The following is a 13,846-nucleotide window of genomic DNA, read 5'->3' as shown; positions in this document are numbered from 1 at the left end:
AAATTTTCCCTAAAAATTAATGTGCAAACTCACCCATACATTCTTTTTGTAAAATTTGAGGGATAGGAAAAGAAACATTTTAAAAACTCATCAGAAAGCTGTTATGTACCATTGAACATCTGATGAATGGTTCAAGAGGCAGAGCAGAAACCAGAACAAATCTCTCCCACGTTATGGCTAAGGCTTGGCTTCTCTGCCCACAAATTGGGTTAGGACAGCGTGCCTCGAAGTGGCTGGAAGTATTAATTCAATAATGGTGATGACCACAAAACCCTTATGGAAGTGGCTAAGAGCTAACAGTGTTTTCATGCTCCAGAAAAATAATTTTTCCAGTCTCCGAAGAAGCAGACTGGAATCCAGGATTTACTTCATCCTGTACTGTGGTGTGTGGGCAAATCTGTGACAGCTGATCTTGAGTTAGAAGAAGCACCTTAAAGCAGAACACATTTTTTTAGGACCCTTCACCAGTTATAATTGCATTGTTTGACCTTTAGACCTCAAATAATCCTTTGTCCACTGCCTTTTAGATTTACAGAGTCTTAATTAGCATACAATTGTGGGGGGGATGGGGGGATGCCTACAGATAAGGGTTTGTGTTTTGATGAACTTTTTTTTTGACAAAGCTACTCTTTATAGTTTACTTTTTATTTTGGATTTAATTAGTTACTTTTTGATGCCACATTGTGAGTTTTGCACACTTGTAACTACATACTATCTTTGTTATGCAATGCATCTTACATAACACTGTTTTTTTATGTTGCTATGCTTCAAAAGCCACATGCATAAAAGCACCTAATATGTGCTATATAACTGTGTGCACTATCATACATAGAGTTCGTAATGTTGAGAACATAGGCAATCTGGCTGTGTTGAAGGTACATTTAATCTTTCCAAAATAACTGCTTTCCATTGCCTCAAATGAAAGTATTACAGCTTTTCTGAAGTAAAATAGAGCTTAATCCCCTCGCAAAACACAGTTGACAGCTATTGCCATGTATTTGCATTGATTACTCATTTCTGTGATCAGTATGTAGGAGTTGGAATAACGATTGTTCTGTAACTGGTGGGGCATGCAAGAGGAGCGTTTTTATGAAATACATATAATTTTGTCCCTTTCCTTTATCTTTTCAGGAAGCAGAGTTTCATTCACTAAGAGAAGCTCTTTCTTTTGTGTCGTTAATTGATGGCTATTATAGATTAACTGCAGATGCCCATCATTACCTCTGTAAAGAAGTAGCACCTCCTTCAGTGCTTGAAAATATCCAGAGCAATTGCCATGGGCCAGTTTCGTAAGTGGTACATGCTTCTTACATTTTACAAAACTGTGAGAACTTTGATCAGGGCAGCTGTGAGTTTTGGGGGGCCCTTGCCAAGATGACCATTTCTGCCTACGTACACAAACACACCCCTTTTCCTCCAGCAGGGGGATAGTGGCGTGCCAGTGGGATACTGGAGTACAGAGGTGTCCTATTCTGTTCCCTTCAGCTGGATGGTACAGAGCATGATCCTTTTGCGCTCTGTGGTTCCTCATGCTCTGCTTCACCCAGCTGCACCACTGTGATTGGAGCCAATGCCTGGCCTGGACTCGCCTAAACCCTAGTGGCCATGGCAGGCCTGTACACTATATTCAGGCGCCCACATGAGGCTGGGAGGGGCCAGCTACTGTAAAGGGAGCCAAGCCGGGAGAGCACTGCCAGTTCAGCTACTGTAAAGGGAGCCAAGCCGGGAGGGGCCAGTAGCTGCCAAGGGCAGGAGTCAGCCTGGGTTCATCCTGACAAGCTCAATGATGTCATCAGCTGTCGATGACCTAATGACACCTAAGCCAACCAGGAGCAGGCCCCAGCAGGCCCCGAGACTGCCAGAGAAGTGGACACCACCCCCAGGGAGGACAACAGCCTTGACAGTGGACCTAGCAACAGCGACGACACAAACAAGAGGCCAGGGACAGGGTCAGGACAGGATGAGCTGTGGAGTGAAGCTAGAGGTTGAGGGGAGGGCTTTAAGAAGCAGGTAGCAGTCAGGAAGGGGTTGGCAAATGCCCCACCCATAGCTCCAGATTGATGAACATGGCTGGGATTGGACCTAGGGAAAAGAGGGATGGGTCAGGCACCCTTCATAAGGGAAGCTCCAGGGACAAGCCAGGGAAGAAAAGGTGTGGGCAGAAATTAATGCTGGGAGATAGCTGTCCAAGGAAGAGAAGAGGGTGAAAGTTCTGCAGCCTCCTCTCTCTCCTGTTTTGAGGCTCGGAGGAGCTCCCCCCAGTGTAGGCTAACATGGCAGAAGGTGGAAGGTTGGGGCATGTGAGGGAGCTACTTCACACTGTGTTGCCTCTCCAAGTTGTCTCTGAGGGCCTTGTGGGATGATGGTGTTGCTGGTTGCTGTTAGAGGTGCCTTTCTGAGAAGCTGAACAGAAGGGAACATGACTCTTCTTTGCTATCCTGTAAGCCCTGTTGATGGTAACAAAAGTAAAAGAAGTGTGTTGGGGCGGGGGGATCTGTGTGCTCTCCAGCTTCGTGTAACCCTGCAAGAGTAGTGGATAGTTCAACAGTGCTGCATTTGCCAGGCCACAGTCTACAGCAGCTGCTTTAGCATGGCAATCCTTGAAGCCAGCCTTATCATTAAAAAAATGTTCCCCTTTCTTGAGAGATGGTTGTCCCAATCCAGCAAATATAATAAGTGTTGAGCAAATAGTCTTTCACATGTATCGCCAGTACCAATGTAAACCTGACTGCATACTCTAGCCGTATCAAGATTCTCATTTTCGGTTCTGTTGAATTGGCAGAGGTGCTTTGGTGCATTTGGGAGGCCTCCAGTTGCTACACGGGACTAATTGTCTGTTCCTGAAGCTGGTTCAGGACCAGTGTTCCCTCTAAGCTGAGTTAGTGTGAGCTAGCTCACAGGTTTTTTAGCCTCCGTCTCACACATTTTTGTCTTAGCTCAGGAACGATGGCTCCAGAGCAAACTAATTTAAGCAGTAGCCAAATCGCTCGCTCACAACTTTAATGCCAGTAGCTCACAAAATAGAATTTTTGCTCACAGGACTCCACAGCTTAGAGTGAACATTGGTCAGGACCACTGACATTCAGTACATATTATCCTCTAAAAATTCTGTGAAAATCTTGACAGGAACGCATGGATAGGTGTTGATTAGTATCTTAGATTTGTTTGCTTGATTTCAGCCTACAAAACTTAAAATATAGCTAAAGACATTTTATTCTATTCACTGTTCACTTCTGAATCTGGCATGCAGTGAACAGATAATGAACTTAAGAACTCCCAGCCATAACCATGGTGATAGTGTGTGATGTCATAAGCAGAGGACTTCTTAATGAGTTCACTGCAGGGTCTGGCAAAAATAGAATTTTAAGTTGTGGAGAAAGAAAAGGCAATTCAGATATCAGTATCTTAAATGATTGTGGGGAGCACAGAAAATTGCTATCAAAGGAAATTGCTTTTGGTACAAATTGCTCCCCCCCCAAAGTCTCTACAGAAAAGTTATTTCAGGCTGTCTTTATATATCCTCTTGTATACTATTGTTTTTGCTCTGAAGAATTAAATGTTTGGTGCACTTTGATTAAGGCAGATATGGATAATCCAGGGAAAAAAAACATTATACCTTCCTAACCTTCATAGGAGCTTCTTGAGAAGTCCAGAGGGTAGAATTCACCTTTTTCTGCTGAGGCTGCGTTTGGAAAAGGGTACCCTTCGAAGGGTACAGTCTGAGGTGTAGCCAATACCCGTAAAGCCCATTCTGGGAGGCTGATACTGCTTTTATGCATCCTAGAGGTAGATTCAGATGGCAGTAACTCACCTGGCTTGTGTTAGACCTATGCAGGGGATAGATGACCTCAGAGTAATGACTCTATCAATTTGTTTAAAGTATAATGTTATGTTTTATTATAACCAGACTATTTCTAGTATGACTCATATATTTCCTCAATAAAATGCATGTTCTCAATGAAAACATATTAAAAGGGGACAAAAATAAACTTAACTTTGCCAGTTGCCATGTCAGTTTCTTTTAACAGGAATATGCCATGTCAACATTTCCCTTTTTCCTTATACAAGAGCAGTAGTTGGCAGTATTCACAGCCGAAGTTATATGAATCTATATACAGTAAATGCTTTGTTGTCCAGCACTTGATGATGCAGAATGCTCAGTTAACTGGTACTGCCTAGACAGCAAGCTCCTCCTCCTCAGCTGCCATATCCCCATGTCTTCAGGCATGCACACCTCATCCCCACCTCTCCAGTTGGGCAGATTGCTGCATCAGGCTGTTGCTGGGCTTCTGACAGTTGGCACTACAGCCTTATGTCATCCTTGGGTGCCTCTTTCTCTTCAGCCTGCCTCAAACTGTTAGGAGCCATCTCTGCAGGAGAGTTCCTGGGCTACTGGCCCTTTTGTCTGCCTGCAGCATAGGACCTTTCTGTGGCTTGGGGGAGAATCATCCCACCTGGCATGTGGGCTGTTGCTATGGCATTCCCAGCGAGGGCGGGGCTTGGTTGCTGCTGATTCCTCCAGGCTGGGGCACAGCAGAGCAGTAAACATGAGTATTCAGAACGTTTGTTTAACCAGCGGACCCCCCCTTCAGCATTCCCCATGAGTGAAGGATAAGAAAGCATTTACTGTATCGGCTTTATATCGAATCAGAAAATTGGCCCTGATGACTTTTGTGACATAAGGTCTCCAAAGTACAGAGGGGCTTTTGTAACCCTGCTGCCTTGTGACACTTTAACTGGAGATTCCAGGGACTGAAACAGAGAACTTCTGCATGCTAGTATTCTGTAACTGAGCTGTCATCATTCCCCTTCAGAACTGGCAGAACTTTTTCATTCATTTTGTCAAAAGGAGACCAGAGAAAGGTGAACAGATGCTGTAATTTGTAAGCAATATTAAGTAGTTACACTGTGTTTTAAAAAACTCTTGATTGGGCATTAAAATCTCTGGGTTCAGGCTGAAGTTCAAAGCTTGCTAACTTTTCAGGGGAAAAAGTTCCTTCTTTTATTCTTAAAAAAACAGGATGGACTTTGCAATCAATAAACTGAAGAAAGCCAGCAGTCAGACTGGGTATTACGTTCTTCGTTGCAGTCCAAAAGAGTTTAAGAAATACTTTCTGACCTTTGCTGTGCAGGTTAGTATTGAAGATCCAGAATTCAACTCCTTTGACTTTTCTGAATTTTACTTCAGATTACTTCAAAATATAATCAGCTTCCTCTATTTTTTTAAAAGAAACATGTGCATAATTCATAACATAAAACATATGTGAACAACATATTTGTAGTTTCAGATTTGAATGGGAGATTCCTGATAGCCCTCTCCTGCTTTGAAACGTAATCTCATGATTTTGCCATTGTTTTGATCAATTTCACTTTATTGACATCCCTAGACAATGTGGTTGGCTGTTCAGACTCTGCAAGAACTGAGCATGCTGTGTCAAAGTGCAACCCAGCTCATTTTCTTTGAACTGTTTTGCAACATGGTCTAATTTCCTCTTAAGGTGATTTACTGTAGTGATCACATGAGTTGTGTTAGTACTGTAATTTAGCAAGCTCAGTTCTTGGATCTTAAATCTAGCAGAAGATAAATTGTAGATGAAAGAAGTACTATTTACAAGAACTCAGTTATTCTTGCAAACTGGCAAAATTGGGAAAAGGCTAAATTTGAACCATAAAACAATATAAAATATTAGATCTTACAAATGATGCCTAGTTTAGAGTTTACAAATGAAGTAGACTAGAAAAGTTTGAAAATTTACTTTGTGTCTTTAAAACTTTAAAGTCTTCAGATGAACTTGTTTTTAGGATTAGTTCAAGGGCAGACTAATGTTCATGATTACTCTTATTTCAAATCATTGTCACACAGAGTATTATTATAGAAGCAGTTGATGTTCCTTGCAAAATTTGGTTACCCGAGTGCCCAGTCTGTCATTTTGTGAGATTATTCTGTAGTAATCCGGACTTTTGATGTCAAGAAGTAAAAAGCTTGAACTAGAGTTTCATTACCCTTGACTTCCATTTGATTAGGAGTTCCCTGTTTAAGTATTCAACAATGATAATGATCTGGGTACATATCTGAAAATCAGTTAATGTGAATTAGCTACTGTTTAACATCCTTGATTTTATTTGTTTATTTATATCCCACCTTTCTAAGACTTGAGGCAGATTACAGAATTTTTTAAAAATGCAGCCATACAGCATAATACATCTAATGAAAAATGCAGAACAAAGTTTTGAGTCCAGTGGCACCTTTAAGACCAACAAAATTTTATTCATGGTACACCTTATTCATGGTATACTTTGAATAAAATGGTATATCTTGAATAAAATGGTATACCTTGAATAAAATTTTGTTGGTCTTAAAGGTGCCACTTTGATAGAGCATGAAGAAAGTATTGTTTAAAAAATGTATTTCCCCTGCATCCAATTCTACAGCGGGACAGCATCACTGATTACAAACATTGTTTAATAACCAAAAGTGAAAGTGGTGAGTATAATCTCACTGGTACAAGAAGAAGCTTTACAAACCTTCCGGATTTGTTGAATTGTTACCGGACAGAAACTGTACGATCAGACAGCATAATTTTCCAGTTTACCAGATGCTGTCCACCAAAGCCAAAAGGTAAAGGACCTCCTTAGTGAAACATTACTCAAATGTTTAAAATTATTTTACGGTTGACCTTATTCTGTTACTTAGAACTTGATTTTCTGTAATTTGCCTGGTTTTAGTATGTGCCCTGACCCCTGAGCCAGAGAAGGGAGGGAAATCTAGGGGTGCTAACTGGTATGCTTTGTGATTGGTCAAGGGTGAAAAGAAGGGAGTTTCCAGGTCTTTGGTATCCTCTGATTGTTATTAGTCCTGGGCAGTGTTCCCTCTAAGCTGAGTCAGTGTGAGCTAGCTCACAGTTTTTTAGCCTCTGGCTCACACATTTTTGTCTTCGCTCAGGAAGGATGGCTCCAGAGCAAACTAATTTATGCAGCAGCCAAATCGCTCGCTCACAACTTTAATGCCGGCAGCTGACAAAGTAGATTTTTTGCTCACAAAACTCCACAGCTTAGAGGGAACATTGGTCCTGGGGCTAGACAAAGGGAGAGACTTGATTCTTTGAGGCTGTCTTTGTGATTATGGTGAGATTATGTGGAGTTGTGCCTGATCTTTTCCTTCTGTCCTGGCTCTTAGCCTTAACATGCAGATGCTACACTTAGGATCTAAGCCAGTGTCAGTTCCAGGAATACTTGTTGAGGCGATCATTTGCATGTTTTACTGTGAATCATATGCCCTCTGGCTTCTTCTCAACAGATAAATCCAACCTCCTAGTATTCAGAAGCAATGCAATGTCTGATATACCCACGTCTCCCACCTTGCAGAGGCACAATAACATCAGTCAGATGGTCTTTCACAAAATCTCCAATGAAGACTTAATATTTGTAAGTTCTTTGGAATTGAATGCTTGTCTGTGTAACACCCAGATGATAACTAAATACAGTTACCTGGGATTAAATCCCATCATTAAATGCAATGATAATATTTCTCAAGAATGCACAAACAGGCACAAGAACATAGTTCATATAGAAAGCTTTTCATTTGCTAAGTGTGTATGCAGCCTAAGGGACTTGAACACAGAGTGCAAGTGTATCCTTTAATTATACATTGAGAAATGTATCTGTACATAAGAACATAAGAGAAGCCAATGTTGGATCAGGCCAAAGGCCCATCCAGTTCAACACTCTGTATCCCACAGTGGCCAGAAATACCAGGTGCCATCAGGAGATCCACCAGTGGGGCCAGGACACTAGAAGCCCTCCCACTGTTGCCCCCCCCCAAGCACCAAGAATACAGTGCATCACTTGTTTCCAGATTGAGAGTTCCTATCTATACCTTGTGGCTAATAGCCACTGATGGACCTCTGCTCCATATGTTTATCTAATTCCCTCTTGAAGCCGTCCATGTTTGTAGCTACCTTCCACCCATAAATTCTTGAAGATCAGGGTGTTATGATTCCCCCCCCCCCCAAATGTAGTGGGAGCAAACATGCATACAATTGGGCTTTGACTTCTCTCTGCATTTTGTTGAGTTCAGTGGTGCTTACTCCCATGTGACTGCATATGTTTGTGTCCTTTGTTCATCTGATTTCAGCCGTGTTTGTGAAGAAGCTATTTATCATATGCTCTAGTAGCTCACAGCAGCATCTACTTTTCCCTCTCAAACAGGGAAGGTGAGCAATCCCATTCACAGATCTGTAGGAGTAAGAACAACCAAACTTTAAGCTTCTCCTGTGGTGTGTGCAAGCACTGAGGACCTCTGGAGTTCATTTTGGCAGTATTTAAGGATGGTTCTTCAATTAGGGTTGCCAGGTCCCCTCACCGTGTTGGCATGGGTATTTGGAGGGCATTCCGTGACGTTCCCAACATTATGACATTACCTGGAAGTGACATCATCGTGTCTGTGATGTCGCATAGTGACACTCTGGTTTGAGGGCAAAACTCTGTGGTTTTAGGCCAAATTTACCATAGAGTCTTGCCCTCAAACCAGAGCGCCCATGCAGTGTCCCCAACGTGTTTACAGCACTTCGAGGTGATGTCATTGCACCGGGAATGTCACATGGGGACGTGGCTGTTTGGGGGTGGAGTTTCCCCCACCAGCCACCTGGCTGTCAGTGGGCTGAAACCCTGAAAACCGGGGAAACCCCCACCAGGATCTGGGGACTGGCAACCCTCTGTCTTCAATTGATGCTACTCCTGAGCCTGACTTACACCGATTAGTTTTAAAATGTAAGAATGTAATGACTCTGCTGGTCAGACCAGTGGTCTATCTAGTCCAGTATTCTATTGTTCCACATAGTAGTCAACCACTTCTTTCGGAAGGCCAAAAAACAGAGCACAGAGGCCAAAGCCTTTCCTGATGTTGCCTTTGGGGGTGGAGTTTCCCCCACCAGCCACCTGGCTGTCAGTGGGCTGAAACCCTAAAAACTGGGGAAACCCCCACCAGGACCTGGGGACTAGAAACTTCAATTGATGCTACTCCTGAGCCTGACTTACACCAATTAGTTTTAAAATGTAAGAATGTAATGACTCTGCTGGTCAGACCAGTGGTCTATCTAGTCCAGTATTCTATTGTTCCACATAGTAGTCAACCACTTCTTTCGGAAGGCCAAAAAACAGAGCACAGAGGCCAAAGCCTTTCCTGATGTTGCCTTCTAGCCTGGGTTTTGACGGTTTAGGTAAAGGTAAAGGTTCCCTTGCTCGAAAGCCAGTCGAATCCGACTCTAGGGTTGCGGTGCTCATCTCCGTTTCAAAGCTGAAGAGCCAGCGCTGTCCGAAGACATTTCCGTGGTCATGTGGCCGGCATGACTAAACACCAAGGCGCACGGAACACTGTTACCTTCCCACCGAAGTGGTACCTATTTATCTACTTGCAATTTCTTGCTTTCGAACTGCTAGGTTGGCAGGAGCTGGAACTAGAGATGGGAGCTCACTCCATCATGCGGCACCCGGGTCTCAAACTGCTGAACTACTGACCTTCCACAGCCTGCAGTTCAGCATCTTAACCACTTGAGCCACTGCTGCCTCTGAATATGGAGGTCACCATGGCTAATAGCCACTGATAGACCTATCCTCCATGAGTCTGTTGTAACCCCCTTTTTAAGTCATCTGTGTTCATGGCCATGACCTGCACTGGCAGTGAATCCCACAGTTTACTGTAAAAAATACTTTTAAAAAAATCTGTCTTGTACCTATTGTCCAGCAACTTCATTAGGTGCCCCTGAGTTCTAATATTTTGGTTGAAGGATAAAGAGCTTTCTCTATCCATTTTCTACACTCTCTACACTCATGCATAATTGTATAAATCTCTGTCATGTGTCCCTCCTTGGCTTTCTTTTTAGTTTTATTTATTTATTTTGGTTATTTATAGTTCACCTTTCTTTCTGAGACTTGAGGCTGTTATGGAGGTCAGTCCCAGAATTTGGTGCCAGGGGATTCCTGCTCTGCCCCATGGCCTATAGTGTTCCACAGGGCTTGATCTTATCTGCCATGCTATTTAATATTTACATGAAGCCATTGGGAGAAGTAATCAGAAAGTTCGGGCTGCAATGCCACCAGTATGCGAATGAAACCCAGCTCTACATTTCTTTTCCACCTAATTCCAAGGAAGCTATTGATGTTGTCAACCAGTGCTTGGAGTCAGTAATGGGCTGGATGAGGGTGACCAAGCTGAAACTCAATCCTGGCAAAGCAGAGGTTCTCTGGGTTAGTAGAAAGGCAGACTGGGGACTTGAAACTCCCATATCTTATATGGGGTTATACTCCCTTTGAAAAGCCAGGTTCGCAGTTTGAGAATCCTGCTTGACACAACAGTCACCTTAGAAAATCAGGTCGCTGCTATGGTTCTGAGAGCTTTTGCCCAGCATTGGCTGGTACACTATCTGCACCCATTCCTGGTTCAGTCTGATGTAGCCACAGTGATCCATGTCTTATTTACATCTAGCCTAGACTACTGCAGTGCACACTGCTTGAGGGCTACCCTTGAAGAGTGTTCAGAAGCTGCAGCTAGTGCAGAATGCTGTGCCTATACAGCTGGTTGGGGCCAGTTATCGGGAGCATGTGACCCCAATAGTACAGCAATTACATTGGCTACTGATCCGCTTCCATGCCCAATTCAAGGTGTTGGTTTTGACCTTTAAAGCCCTACATGGCTTGGGACCGGGGTATCTGAAGGGACCATCTTCTTCCATACATTCCTACCTGGGAATTAAGATCACAAGGAGAAGCCCTCTTGACTGTCCCATCAACCAGAGAAGCTCACCTGGTGGGTACATGAGAAGGCCTTTTCATTGGTAGCCCCTCAATTATGGAACAATCTCCCCAAGGAGGTGCACCTGAGCCCTTGACCTTTAGGAGGCAGCTGAAGACGATGATATTCTGGATAGCATTCAATTAATTTTAGTTCTTCTGCCTACCCTCAGTTTCAAGTTATTTATTTTAAATTAGTGGTTTTATGCATTTTATGTATTTTATTGTGTTTTGTTGTTGTGTTTCTGCCAGGTAGAAAGGTGGCTGATAAATGTTTTAAACAAATAAATAAATAAAATCACCTTACACTTTCCAACACTGAACTTGTTTGCCATGTTGTTGCCCACTCACCCAATTCGATCGATTTTCCTATAGCTTTTCACAACCCACTTTGGTTTTCACCATCCTAATTTAGTATCATCTGCAAACTTGGCCATTACTCTTCTTATCCCCAATTCCATGCCTTTTATGAATAAATTAAATAGCAGTGGTCCCAATACCAGTCCTTGTGGGACCCTGCTGCTCATTTCCCTCTGTTGTGAGACCTGGGGAGGAACTGTGGCTCAATGGTAGAGCAGCTACTTTGGGTACATATCCAGTTGAAATTACAAGGTAGTAGTTAACGTGAAAAACCTCTTCCTAAGACCCAGGAGAGTCATTGCCAATCAGAGTAGACAGTATTGACTTTGATGGACCAATGGCTTGATTCAGTGTAAGGCAAGTTCATGTGCGTTCTTGTATACGTTTATTGCTACACTGTGCTTTCTGTCGTTGAACCAATTTTTAATCTCTAAGACTACCTGTCCTGTGATTGCATCACTGCTAAGGTTACTTAGGAGTCCTTGGTGTGAGGTAACTTGTCACAAACCTTTTGGAAGTCCCAAATACACAATGTCTACCTGATATCCCTTATCCGCATGCTTGTTAACCTGCTCAAAGAACTCAGCTGCTGAGGCAGGATTTCCCTTTGTGGAAGCCATGCTGATTTTCTCTCAGCAGGCTTTGTTCTTTAACATGCTTAATACCTTCAGTTGACAGTTCATAGGTTTTTACAGTTAACTAACTCCTCCCTCCTCATACTTTTTTCCCCATGCTGTTTTCTGTTAGAATGAAAGCCTTGGGCAGGGTACATTCACCAAGATTTTCAAAGGTGTGAGGAAAGAAGAGGGAGACTATGGCAAGGTGCATGAAACTGAAGTCCTCTGAGGTTGGTGTCTGATTTAGAGAACTCTATGGATTATGAACTTAATTATTTGAGAGTGCATGGTGTCTCACAAACCACATACAAGTATGCACTTCAGTGAGTAGAGTATCTTGCCTTTCATTTTTAACATTGTGGGTCTCTAGATCTTATGACAATTTTACACGCACACACCACATCTATCAACATCCCTCATTTTCCTCACACCTACCCACCATATGTATAGGCTTCATTTTGTAGCACTTGACTTTCACAACATTCTTTTTACAATGCTGTCCAGCCTAGCTTGTCACAACAACCCCTGATAATATCCCTGCTTGATCACTTAAATATTTCTGTTAGCTGCGTGCATCCCGCACAACTTGACATACTGAAATCCAACATATTGGGTTTTTGAGGAGAGGTTCATCTGGTGAATTTTGTCATGCCACTAATTAACGCTACAAGAACTCCGCCACAATGCATACAGCAACTATGCTACTATACGGCACAGGGGATGGTCTGAAAACACATGATGAAGCAACCTTACAGAAGCTAAACAGGGTCTGATCAGTGCCTTAATGGGTGATGGTCAGGGAATACATTACATTCTTATTGTATCCTTCTTCCAAGGAGAATCAGGGCAGTGTTTTCTCCTCCTTCATTTATAAGGCATGTTAGTTGGGAGGTAAATTAGGCCTAGATCAAAGGACTGGTCATCCAGTGCCTTTCAAAGCAGGGATCTGGACCAATCTTGTGCATGCCCACTCAAAAGTAACTCTCATTGTGTTCAGTGGGCCTTACTCCCAGGTAAGCCTGCATAGAGTTGCAGCCATAACTTTACCTTTTATTTTATTTTATTTTCTTCAATTTATATCTATTACCATAGAATTTCCAGAGTGTTGGCTGACATGTCCAGGTTTTCCCCAGCACAATGTCATTTCCACCCCTCCCCTCACTGTTCTACCACCAGCCCAGAAGCATGGACAGATGGAAGGGCCCAGCAGTGGGAGAATGCCTTCCTGACCCAGGCAAATGTCATACTTGGTGTCATACTTAGGCTTCAAGGAGTCGGGGGGGAGGGGCATCTTGAGTATTCAGATTAAATGTTGTAACTCAGTGTTAGAGCAGCTAGACCAGTAATTCATTTGTGAATTACTGCCATTGCTGTGGAACTGTGCATTGAAAACAGCCCTTTCTTTTGCACTTAAGTGTAAAGAGTCTGTTTGTGCTCCTTAGGGATTTTCCTACTGCCAGTGTTGGTTAGATTTATTATCAGAGTGGTTTATGCATTGTAACCAAAATAATTCAGAAGGGCCTGCAGAGACTGATGGTACACAATCAGGTAGTGTTGTTGTGGAGGATTGGGAGAGGAAGTTGTGTGAAAATAGAGGTGGGTTTTAATGAGATTTAATTCCAGTCAGTTCCCATCAGGGTTCTCTTCACTAATTGTTGTTCCTGTTCTCTTGTAGTCTTTCTTTGAGGCAGCAAGCATGATGAGTCAGCTTTCTTACAAACACTTGGTATTAAATTATGGCGTTTGTGTGTATGGAGAGGAAAGTGAGTAAAGCCAATTAATGTTTCATTTGCACTTTAGAGTAATAATGTACTGTATAAATATTCATTACAGAATTTTATTTACATCCCAATCAGGTAAACATTGTCTGGCAAGAATGTTCAGTTATTGATGTGAAACTGTGGAAGATGCATGCAGTTTGTGTGTGTGCAAAGTGTTACACCTCCAGAGTAAATATTCGAGGGCTGCTACAAGCCATTTATTTCCCTGTCAGAACGTTTGTGTGTGTGCAAAGTGTTGCACCTCCAGAGTAAATATTCGAGGGCTGCTGTGTTTTAAAAGTTTTCTTAATGATGTCTTTC

The 13,846-nt window shown here is 42.7% G+C and overlaps 1 protein-coding gene across 1 annotated transcript in view; it reads left to right on the top strand.

Moving 5' to 3' along the window:
• JAK2 (Janus kinase 2) overlaps window positions 1-13,846 on the top strand; it is a 68,853-nt gene that overhangs the window by 29,875 nt on the left and 25,132 nt on the right. Inside the window, exons 7-12 of the mRNA XM_015407460.1 lie at window positions 1,132-1,289; window positions 5,021-5,132; window positions 6,433-6,619; window positions 7,298-7,425; window positions 11,896-11,970; window positions 13,441-13,528. Of these exons, the coding sequence (XP_015262946.1) occupies window positions 1,132-1,289; window positions 5,021-5,132; window positions 6,433-6,619; window positions 7,298-7,425; window positions 11,896-11,970; window positions 13,441-13,528 (748 nt within the window). The remainder of the gene's footprint in view (window positions 1-1,131; window positions 1,290-5,020; window positions 5,133-6,432; window positions 6,620-7,297; window positions 7,426-11,895; window positions 11,971-13,440; window positions 13,529-13,846) is intronic.

This window comes from Gekko japonicus, unplaced genomic scaffold (genome assembly GCF_001447785.1).
Source record: "Gekko japonicus isolate JY-2015 unplaced genomic scaffold, Gekko_japonicus_V1.1 scaffold667, whole genome shotgun sequence".
Lineage (NCBI taxonomy): Eukaryota > Metazoa > Chordata > Lepidosauria > Squamata > Gekkonidae > Gekko > Gekko japonicus.
Note: the sequence above shows the minus strand (reverse complement) of the source record. Positions and strands in the feature narration are given on the sequence as shown.